The following is a 12,127-nucleotide window of genomic DNA, read 5'->3' on the forward strand; positions in this document are numbered from 1 at the left end:
GTGAGACATGGGAGAAGGCGCAATGATGGCACAAGCAAGAGGTGAGGTGAGCGCTCAGGGAACCATATGTTTAATGTTTGAAAAGCCATGTCAACAATTAATTCCACGTCAAGTTTGGGTTGTGAGAAATAGAAATAGCACCAGCTTCGACGTAAGGGTAAATTAGGGGTGAACTACGGGTGGGTAAACTAGGGTATGACTGTTTGCCGTGCCGACATATGTAATGATGCACATTAGCGTGATCATAGGGCTTTCATGTGGCCACTAGTTTGACTCACAACCAGTGAGACCGGTGAGCTAGGGGTAGGTGAACTCGGGGCACCATTTTTGCCCCTTGTTCACCCTTAGTTCACCGGGCGATTGGACGGCTGAGATCAAAGCCACTCTGTGCCCCCAACTTTGGGCCTTATAGATACCCCTTACTAATTGACACCTCCTTTTGGGAGGTGGGATCACTGGCTCACGAGCATCAATTGATTGTGACTATTGGATTGCCTAGGGAATGCAAAAGATTCCCACTTTTTCGGATCCGAGGCTTGAACCCACTACCCACTCCCCCACGGAACTGACTCTAGCCACTAGGCTATCACGGGTTCATTGAAAGGTATGTGTGGTAAGTTTATAGATCACGACATCGCGGACAAGTTTACATCTAGTTCACACCTACTCACATTGAGTTCACACCAAATTTGGTGTGGTGTGAAGACCCTCCCAAGTTACACTTTGTTCACGCTCGGTGTGGTGCACATACCTCTCGAGTTCACACCTAGTTCAAACGGCGGTCGGACGGCTCGCCCGCCTCGAAACGCCGAATGTGGGCCATTGATCCCACCTCCCTAGTGACGAGGCCTGCGTCCATCAGACATTTGAAAACCACCAAAACCCACCCTTGTCTTTGACGTCGAAAATGTGAACTGCATGTAGTGCCTGTGATCAAATGATCACACGGCAACTCACTGGACTTGTTCACTTCCGTTCCGCAAGGTACGCTTCCATTGCGCGCTCTTGAATGGCTAAGACGTCAAACAAGTGAGATCAATTCAACTGTTTGAGCAAGAGATATATCTTCATCTTGACTGATGGAGGAGATCTTGGGCTCCATTTGTCTGCTTAGCCAGAGGCATAATCAAGCATTTTCCTTCTTGCAGTATTTGCCTAGCCTGCGAATCTGCGGCTTGCAAAGGCACCCATCAAACTATTCTTCCTGATGTCTCTGATTTAATCAAGAACTTTAGAGCTCAGTGTCTGCTCGGACAGCTCCATGAAGCGCTTCAATTCCTCTATCATCTTGAAGAACGACGCTACCAGAGAAGCTCTCACACTTATGTTTGCCTCCTTCAAGGTTGCATACAATCAAATGCTTTACATGAAGGCCGGCTTCTTCATAGTCACCTAATAAAGGATGGATCGAACGGCAACGTGTTCCTCTATACCACCCTTGCTAATATGTATGCAAGATGTGGGTGCATTGAGGACTCACAGTCCGTATTTTATGGCATGCCTGAACGCAACGTTGTCTCTTGGAGCATGATGATTGCAGCTTATTGTGCCCATGAAAAATTTAAAGAAGCACTCCATGTTTTCTGGGCAATGCAAAAGGATGGTCTCACTCCTGACCATGTCAATTTCATCAGTGCTTTCAAAGCATGTGCAGGGCTAGGAGACCTTAAAGAAGGAAAGAGAATTCATAAACTTTTAAAAAATTGTGAGATAAAGCCAAGTACTATGCTTGGAAATTCTCTGATGAACATGTATGTCAAATGTGGAAGTGTAGAGGATGCTCAACAGGTATTTGATTCCATGGAAGAACGCAATGCAGGCTCTTGGAGTGTAATGATTGGAGGCTACACTAAAATTGGCAAGGCAGGGGAGGCCATGCGCCTTTTCAATGAAATGCAGTCTACTGATGTTGAGCCAGATGATGTTACCTTCTTGAGTGCCTTAAATGCATGTGCTGCCCTGGGAGATCTGATGCAGGCCAAGCAGATCCATGCCTGCCTAAAAAAGAGCGGAGTTAATCTCGGAAGGAACACACAGAATACGTTAGTTGATATGTATGCTAAGTGTGGAAGCTTGACAGAAGCATGGGAGGTTTTTGATGACATTCTTGAGCATGATATTGTCACGTGGAATTCCATGATTGCAGGGATTTCTAAACACGGACATTGTGAAGAGGCTCTCAAGCTTCATGGACAGATGATTATCGAAGGCAACTTAAGGGATCAGGTCAGTTTTGTCAGTATTATCAATGCATGCACATTAGGGGAAGATTTGGCACATGGCAAACAATTCCATTCTCAAATAGCCAAAACCAAAGGTTTTATAAATGTTTTTGTGGAGAATGCGCTTGTTGACATGTATGCAAAGTGTGGCAGTCTCACGGAGGCACGGCACCTTTTTGATGGAATGCAAGAACTAAATGTGGTCTCATGGAACTCTATTCTTGCTGGATATGGAGCTAACGGGCTTGATGAAGAAGTTTTGAAACTCTTTGAGGAAATGCTTGAAAATGGTGTGAAGCCTGATGAGCTAACTTATGTGAGAATTCTTAATGCTTGTGCTACCAATACATCCCTTGAGCAGGGTTTGCAGCTGCACCATGATATTCTTTTAAGCAGGTATGAGCTTGATGTCTACATTGGGAATGCTCTTATTGACATGTATTCTAAGTGTGGCAGGATTGAGGATTCCCTGAAAGTGCTGAACCGAATGCTGATACGGGATGCCATTTCATGGAATACGTTGCTTGCAGGTTTTAGCCAGCATGGTCTTGGCCAAGAAGCTCTTCAGCTGATGGTTCGTATGCTAAATGAAGGTGCCAAGCTCAACCATGTCAGCTTTGTTGCTATCCTCTCTGCATGTAGCCATGCTGGACTTGTAGACGAAGGACGCTTCTACTTCAGTTGCATGCATCATGTTCATGGGGCCCAGCAAGCAGTAGAGCACTATGGGTGCATGGTGGACCTTCTTGGTCGCTCTGGCCATCTGCATGAGGCTGCAGCGATTCTCGAAGAAACGACACTTGATGCTAGTAGCATTGTGCTATGGAAAGCTTTGTTAGGTGCATGTAGGATTCATGGAGATGTCAATTTAGCTGCAATTGCAGCAGAACGTGTCCTTGTTATGGATCCAAATGAGCCGGGGGTTCTCTGTTTGCTCTCAAATATTCATGCATCATTTGATGAAGGGGGGGATCAAGCAACAATGATCACACTTATGAATGATGAAAATCTTGAAGAAGCTGATTTTGGGAGTGATCTTGCATATGGTTAAGTAAAGCAGATGACTGTATGCTATCTTAAAGCAATGCATTCTCTTCTCAAATGAAATGGTGCATTCTTGGCCTTTGGGGCCTCCCGGCAGTGAGTGGAGTCAGGGCCGGGGCTTCTTTTTCAAGTCTTGGTATAATTGTAACTCGACAGAACAGCTTCAAAAGTGGCATTGCCCTTCCTCGATAACGCAACCTTTTTCACTCACATACATGATACCTCCACTCAGTATGGTTATGACATGGACAAGCTACCCCCACTCAGTACGATGTGCATGCTCCAGATGGCAGATATTTCCCTGCCATATGATAAGAACAAAGTCCTCAGACACGAACTCAGATAGAGATTTAGCAGAGAAGGCATGGGTAATACCTACACAACCTTCTAGGATGGCCACCTGTGCTGAACCAGAGGCCACACTATGTGGACAAATAACTCACACAGCATGGTAGTGATTGCACTGCCCAGTTTATTGGCTGGTCGAGCAACGGGCGTCCTGTGACAGGCCAGACGCATTTCTTATGTAGACGTGCATACTGCAGAGACATTTGGGCAAAGTACTCCACTCTGTTTGGAGGGCTACATATGTTTCTCTTAGAGATGAATCAGAATCAAGAGCGAGCACTGCAGACATGGGTATGAGAGAGCCTGAGAATAGAAATTGTACAACTCCAGTGTATGATCTCACCGACTACAGATTGAGGCTGGTCAAGCAGCAGGCATCACCACCAGGGCAGATTGTGCAAAGTGGATGTAAGGACTGGCACATTTCACACGTTAATGCAAGGTAGCACATTGTGTTTGGTGGTGTGGTATATAGGTTTCTCTTAGAGATGTATCAGCATGAAGAGCAGCCAATGTAGCCATGGTGTGTGAGAGGGCAGAGCAGTCATCCCCCCTTTTCTCTCTCAAAAGGAAGAGTGAAGATGTTTCAAGGTTGCAGTCACGCAAATGGCCCGTCAGAGTCTCACGTGGACATGGATTGGACCTCACACAAACATAGATAGCTGATCTTGGAAATCACAACATGTCACCAGCAACATAGCAACCACTTTGTCTTGCTGCTTACCTTGCCTGAGGCTATACTACAATTGCTTACAAATGACTCCCAAATGTATGATGCTATACACCCACCAAGGAGTGCAGGATGAAGTTGAGTAGGATTACAGTGATCATATTGATCACGTTGTTCTTACCCCATTCTGTAGGCATGCAGCAAGCCGTACTGGGTTATCCTCAAGGTTCCATACAACATTCACCCATTACTACAGGGTGGGCTGACTTATTGATTTGCGTTTGACTCTGCTCTTTTTAAGAGAGATTACTCCACATGTCCACAGAGCATGTGACAAACTTCCCTTTTTGCATTGGCACCATGGATAATATGGGTTCCCCTTGTTCTGCTTGTCATTGACACCCTTGACAGATAGTCTATGTTGCAATATCTTCCATGGAAAAAGGTCTAACCACAAGCAGCTTTAGATTTAGACACCTTGGTAGACAATTTTTTTATCATGAACATGTGATAGTATATAGTTTTCTTTTGATCTTTTTGCTCCATGTACTTAGCATATTTGCACTTACATGAGGGCTGCATACAAATTTATCTAGGGTTAAAAGTTGGATGGAGCATGGGCCAACTTTCCTTAAGTATTTGGATTAAAAATTATATTTTCTTTCTTAAGCATGCTTGTGATATTTCGAAGGGAACAATCCATGTCGATGCATCTCTTTTTACAAATATCGTATTTGTTTGTCAAAGAACCTCTTGACAAGCATCCTACTACTATCTACTACTACAGTATATCTACTACCAAGACGACGGTGAGCCATCATTTTTTGCTTCCGAGCTCACCATCTGCTATGAGTCCCTCTCTCTGCCTCTCTCCCACGTCCGGAGGACGAGTCACGCACTTGATATATACTAGTCCCTCTCTCTCCCTCTCTATCTCTCTCCCACGTCCAGAGAACGAGTCACGCACTCGTTATATGCTAAACGACGGTGAGCCGCCTTTTGGCTGAGAGCTCACTGTCTACGTCGAAAGGTATGATGTTAATTCACTGATCTGTTAGCACAACACCTGACATATATTCACAATTCAACGTAACATTGCAATGCCCACAAAATAAATCAAATAGTCCATAACAATTTATCACAATACCAGAATCATTACATATCCCGGGGTTGCTCTCAATTGTTACCAAAACCAAACTAGCATCAAGGGTGGTCAACCACTGGTATAGTGGTCGATAGAGTCTTCTGTACTATTTTCATGTGCGGGTAGTGGTAAGGTCATGGTCTAGAATTAATTCAGGAGTCCGAATTTATTCACCATTCTTGATTAAGAGGGGATCAGTTGTGGAAGGGGTAACAAGAATAGGTCCTTTATGTGGTTTCAGTAAATTAACATGGAAGAAGTTGTGTATTTTTCAGTGTGAGGGAATGCCCAAGCGGAACGCATTGTCATTAATCTTTTCAAGGATTTTGAACGGGACATAAAATCAAGGGGCCAATTATACTTTGTGATGATTTTCTACACTTTTCAAGCATCGTTTTTCTATTCTAAGCTAAACGAGGTCATTTTTTTAAAAAGGCGTGGGTCTTCTTTTCTTATTGGCTTGTGCTGTGTATCTTTGTTTTGCTCTCTTAATGCAGTTGGTGGCTTCTTGTAAAATATGTGTATGGTCTCTTGCTAAACTGTATGTTATGGGACATCATGCTAATAATAGATATAAGGACACGGAGTTTCTTAGCATAGATAATTTCAAAGGGTGCTCGGTTTGTGGTCGAGTGGGGTGTAATATTGTATGCAAATTTGTAGCATAGAGTGATATTGGTCCCATTTTGCGGTATTTATAGTCGTTTATGATGTAAGAAGGTCCATGATGGTGCTATTTGTTGCCTCTGCTTGGCCATTACTCTCAAGGTGGAAGGTGGATGTGAAGTCCATTGTAGATCATAGATTTTTCGCTAATGAAACCCGAAAGTGATTGCAAAAGCGGCCATCTTTGTCAGAGAGGATAACTTTGGGAAAGCCATGGTAAGGGAAGATGAGTTTGAGAAAGAGTTTTGCAGCTTGTGGTGCGGATAAGGTCTTTTTGCAAGGTACAAAATATGCTTGCTTGCTAGAACGGTCAACTATTGTCTAGATATATCAATTTGAGAGGAGGTAGTGGATAAGGTCCATTGATATTTGCTCCCAAGGACCCCTAGGAATGGGTAGATGCATTAAAAGACCATAAGACATACCATGATGATGCTTAACTCTTTGACATCAAATTTAGTTATATCATGTCTCATGTCAGGCCAAAAGAAATGATATTTACATGCAACAAGTGTAGATTGTATTCCTCAATAACCCATATAGGGTGGTGCATGCATTTCATTCATTGCCAGTTCTCTAAATGGTGTTGTGATGCATAGTTTTTTTTCAGGATAAAGAAATCCATTTTTCAAAATGTAATGTTCAAAAGGAAGACCATTATTTTGATGTATTTTAACCCATGCACGTGAGAAATCCAAATCCATACCATATGTGTTAGGCATCGAATTGGTCGTTTGCTCTTCACTTACTTGTTGGATTGGAATTAGGATTGCAAGGAAACGCACATAGCTTGGAGAGGACAAAGGAAGCTCAAGGCACACAACAGAGTGTGTTACTTAGTGTGCAATGGAAAGATAGATAACCCTAGAATGAATGGACGTATATACAATGCACGGGGGAAAAAACCTCCTAAAGAGGGGAAAAATGCCTCGGAGGTCCTAAGTGTGTTCACACACATCACTACCACATGTATATGGTAACAAATCCCCCCTGGAGTGATGCGGTGAACGAGAGCTGGCACATAAATAAAGGGAATTTCCATGGCCTGAGGACATGATGAGTCCACAAAGGGGAGTAAGTGCAAAGCTTTGCGGAAAGCTTCGGACTTCTCACGAGACAATGCCTTTGTGAAAAGATCTGCAAGGGTGTCCTGTGTTGGCACATAAGCCATGCCGATATCTCCTGCTGAGAGCCTCTCTTGACATAGTGATAATGCACCTCAATGTGCTTTGTGCGAGCATGAAAAACTGGGTTCCTCGCAATTGCTAAGGCGCTCTAACTGCGAGTGTAGATAGTGTTAGTAGTGTCCTGTCCAACACCTAAATCAGCCATAAGGCGTTTGAGCCATACACACTTAACTGTACCTGTGAAGATTGCCCTCTACTTAGCCTCACAACTAGAAGTGGCCACAATAGGTTTCTTCTTGCTCAACCATGATATACATGAACTGCCAAGCATGAAACAAAAACCGCTTATGGACACTCGCGTGTCAAAACAACCAGGCGAATCTGAGTCCCAAAAAGCATGTAAGTTTGGCGGCAATGATCCCCCCTTGGGATAAAACAAGCCAAGATGTAAATGCCACTCAAGTAGCGGAAAATCCTCTTGACAGGTATACATAAATGAGTCATCCAACAACAATTTGGTAAAGAGTGACATCTGCAGGATCACCAGCATCATGAATAATCAATTTCAAACTTGTTTCCATGGGAGTGGCAATAGGTTTGTAATCCTCAAGTCCAAACTTACATAGCTATGTCTCTATGTAACTTTTCTTACACAAGGCAATACCACCATCACACTTCTTAAATTGTATACCAAATTAATGATGCAACAGTACCAAATCTTTCATCTTGAAAGTAGCATTCAAATCAGGCTTACGTAAAGAACCACAATGAGAAGTACATCACCCTCACGCTTTACATACAATGTACTTTCTCTTGGACTGTTACGAAAGACTCATTTGACCAAATGAGTGTCAGCCTTCTCATACCAAGCACGAGGATATTCCTTCAACCCATACAAAGCTTTGTTACATTTGCACACCTTATCCTCTTGTCCTTTCAACCACGAGGCTGCGTTACATAAACTTCCTCAAATATGTCGCCATTCAAGAAAACAGTAAGAATGTCTAATTGATGTACATTCCAACCAAAATGATCCACCAATGCACATAAAAAATTCACAATACCCATATGACAAGTGGGAGAAAAAATCTCTTCATAATCTATGCCTTTTTGATGTGCATAACCCTTTGCAACAAGTCGAGCCTTTTAGCGATCAATCTCACCATCTGGCGTGCATTTCAACTTGTAAACCCACTTCGTACCAATGGCCTTTTTGCCAGAAGTCAAATCACATAAAGTCCATGTGTCATTTTCTATAAGTGCACCATATTCTGATTGCATGGCAGCCATCCAAATTTTTGAATTTTGTGCTTCATCAAAAGATAGAGGTGTCTCAACATCATGTAAGCTAGACACAACCAAAGCATAACAATCTGACACATAAGATACATGGCGAGATCCTGAAGGAGTATGACTAGACAAAGGTGCATCCAATTTACTGTCACGCAATGTATGTACCAGCCATTTTGGCATACCTCTAGCCTGCTCATTTTCAACCCTTTCCTCATCGAGTACAGCATGTACATCTACATCAGTAATAGGCTGATCTGTAACATTTTCAGAAACCCCCATAGGTTGTACATTTGCCTTATTGGAAGTTACATTCAAACTTCCACCACTGAAAAGAGGCAACAAACAGTCATAAATGTCCTGTGAGCTGACATTACTGTCTCTAGTACATGACAACAAGGGCTGAATAGAATCTTTCACAAACACAACATCCCATGAGACCAAGATACTCTTTGTTTGCGGATGATACAACATGGAGCCTTTGATTTTAGTACTATAACCAACAAAAATACATTTGATAGCCTTATCATCCAATTTTTTGCGTTGTGTTTGTGGCATCAATGCATATGCCAAACAACCAAAAACACACATGTGCTCAATAGAAGTCTTTCTATAATGCCATGCTTCATATGGAGTAATAGACTACAAAGCTTTCGTAGGACACCTATTTAGTACATAAGTGGCACACATGATGGCTTCAAGACAAAAAGAATGCGACAAAGCTTGACTTTTGACCATACATCATGCCATTTTCATAAGTGACCTGTTTTTCCTATCAGCAACACCATTTTGTTGAGGCGTATAAGGAGCTCTACATTGGTGTTTTATCCCACGACTAGCTAGAAATGCATTAAATTCATGAAACATATACTCCCCCCCTCGATCAGAACGGAGGGTGCCCATAGTACATTTCAAGACATTTTTAGCCATAGCCAAAAATTATTTGAAGCACATAAAAACTTCGAACTTCAATATAAGCCAAAATACCCATGCATGCCTGGAGTAATCATCAATGGAAGTCACAAAGTAAAGGTGATTTCCCAAGGACAGAGTTTGCATGGGTCCACAGACATCACTATGCCCAAGTTGCAACCTGCATGTGGCCCTAACTGAACCATCCTTTGGAAACTTAGAACGTTGCATCTTACCCAAAATACAACCTTCACAAACATGTTTGGTAGGTGCTTCAAGAGGCGGCAAAGAAGCAACCCATATCATATTTCTAAAAATGCAACAAACTGGCAAAATTCAGATGCCTAAAACGTGCATGCGAAAGTTTTGCATCTGAAATAGCCTTAGAATCCACAACTACATTTGCAAAATTTTACCCACACTTGTCATACAAAGTGAGCTTATACAGCTCACGACATAATATGCAAGATGCAACAATTTCATCACCAAAACTGAGATCATGTACTGTACATTTGTCATCCACAAACTTGACTACTAGCCCAAGTCTAGCAAGTGCAAATACAAACAAAAGATTCTTCTTGATCCCAGGTACATAAAGTGCATCAACAAGTGTAAAGGAACTGCCATGCGCCATTAGGGCCAAAAATGACTCAAAAAGGGTTGTGTAAGGAATTGGTTAACTTACTAATTAGCAGAGCCGTTTATGGTCAAAACGGCTCCAATTTGACCGTTTTGGTCATTTAAAGCATATCTACGCAATCTAAAGCGTATCTAGGTACATATCTTTAAATATTTAAAAAGATATCGTTTTCTTCACCTTCCTTTGCGGGTCACCTCGAAATTTGTTCTCATTTACTTCACTTGGCGGCAAAAAGTTGTTTCCACTTTCGAATCACTCAACCTCTCTTTTTTCTCTCTCATATTTCACGAGCTTTCTCTCTTCTTTTCTGATGCGCCTTGTTAAGCTACTACATTATCTCAATTATTCTTTCTGTGTGTTCATTACTTACAATGAGTAATACATCTTCCATTAGTGATAATCGCAAGTTTCACTTGAACATTAAGCTAAGCCAAGAATATGCTACTACACGGAGTGTCTACCAAAGACCAGGTACAACTGCAAATGAAGCACAACAACTTCGCAATGAGGGAAAGAAACACATTGATATATGGACAGATGGGAGCTTGTATCCACCACATCCTAGCATTGGAAGGTATCCATCTTTTCACACACTTCATGATTTGCTGAGATTTGTTGGAGATGGGGTTGATGGCTTACTAGGATAAAGTTCTAGGCTATCTCATTTACACATTGATCATACACATTACATTCAATATCTCAAAACTGTTTTAAGTTCAAATGCAACAAGAATTTTAGAGCTTGAGAACCAAATAGCGTCTCTAAAACAAGAAAATCATCAGCTTTAGACTTTAAAAGAAACTCCAATAGGATTAAGAGCACGAGTAAAACGAATGAGAGATGTAGTAAACATGACATAAGGTTCTGGAGAAAGAAAAAAATGATTAAAGATTACTAGAGAACATGTGGCTAGACTTTTAGGATTTGATATGTCCAATGTTCAAGAAAGGGTGAGATTTTTGAATGAAGTAATGAACAAAAGTAACATTTTGAAACTTTTGAAACTTCCTAAAAATCGAACTCAGAAGAAATTGGTATTTCAAAATTTACTGAAAGATATGGGTTTATTGGTCCAACCTTCTCAAATGCAAGAAGTTTGTGACATAGTGGGGCTAAGTAGAAGGGGTTACAGGGCCATCTCTAAAACCAGGTTCAGGTTTGAAAGTATTACAAGATTAAGATTTTGGGTTGCCTAGGCCTCACAATGTTGGGAACGTAAGGACTCTGTTAAACGATGAAATACCCGAACATTTTGGAGAGTACTATCATATAGAAGGAACGACGCTGCACGAAAAACAAAAAAAATCTTCTTTTGAGTATAATGTTTTTAATAACATTTGGATGAGTATAAAAAAAGTTCAATTTGCTATAGTGAGATACTATAACATGCAAAAAGTAGATTGTGAAGGAAAACTTATATTCATTATGAAATTGGATGAAGCTCAAATTTAGAAATGTCAAAAGATGGAAAGAGTATCCATATTCCTAATGAATAGAGCATTGTATTATAGCCAGGGTAAGCTTGATTCTCCATACCACAACACTCAATAAAAAATGGAGCTTTGGTGGATCGGAGAAGCTCAAATACCAGTAGAAAATCACGATACATTGAAATGGATATTTTTGCAAACCGATATCCCTTCTGTTATACTGGACCAAAATGCAGATGAATAACTCCATGTAGATGGCATGGGTGACTTTATTGTAGAATGGCACTTGAGTGCCGACCTAAAAGCATTGAAGTGCATGTTTGGTGTATGTGGAAGTGCCAATACCAAGTATCCATGTCTATATTGCATGGCAAGCACTGGAACAAAAGGATGGCTTGTAGAACACGAGGTTGGAAAAACACCATCGAGAAATAGTGTGAACGTCATCGGCTACCCATTGTCTTCTATGATTTGGGATCCAATTCTAACAATAGAGTTAAAAAGTGTACATATATGTACAATGCATGCAGAGTTTAGAATCTTGGACAAATTGCTTTGACTCCATATTGATTAAGTATATTCTATTAAGCCAAGTAAACTTGTAGAAGAGTACATAGAAAAATGCGAGGCTTTG

General features: G+C 41.4%; 1 protein-coding gene across 1 annotated transcript; it reads left to right on the top strand.

The window, feature by feature from the left end:
• Positions 1-842: 842 nt before the first annotated feature.
• LOC147424178 (pentatricopeptide repeat-containing protein At3g09040, mitochondrial-like) lies at positions 843-4,953 on the top strand. Its single transcript, XM_086501848.1, has 2 exons — positions 843-984; positions 1,149-4,953. The coding sequence occupies exons 1-2, from the start codon at positions 938-940 to the stop codon at positions 3,271-3,273; spliced, it is 2,172 nt and encodes a 723-aa protein (XP_086357974.1). The 5' UTR covers positions 843-937; the 3' UTR covers positions 3,274-4,953.
• Positions 4,954-12,127: the final 7,174 nt, after the last annotated feature.

The sequence above is a fragment of the Adiantum capillus-veneris genome, chromosome 26 (genome assembly GCF_014529385.1).
Source record: "Adiantum capillus-veneris isolate H3 chromosome 26, ASM1452938v2, whole genome shotgun sequence".
NCBI classification, from domain to species: domain Eukaryota; kingdom Viridiplantae; phylum Streptophyta; class Polypodiopsida; order Polypodiales; family Pteridaceae; genus Adiantum; species Adiantum capillus-veneris.

What these genes read in the sequence shown, in the direction of transcription:
- LOC147424178 (XM_086501848.1), top strand. Translation starts at nt 938, where the DNA reads ATGATCACACGGCAACTCACTGGACTTGTTCACTTCCGTTCCGCAAG. An exon ending in GTTCACTTCCGTTCCGCAAG is followed by an intron (nt 985 to 1,148) that starts GTACGCTTCCAT and finishes TCCTTCTTGCAG; the next exon opens with TATTTGCCTAGCCTGCGAAT.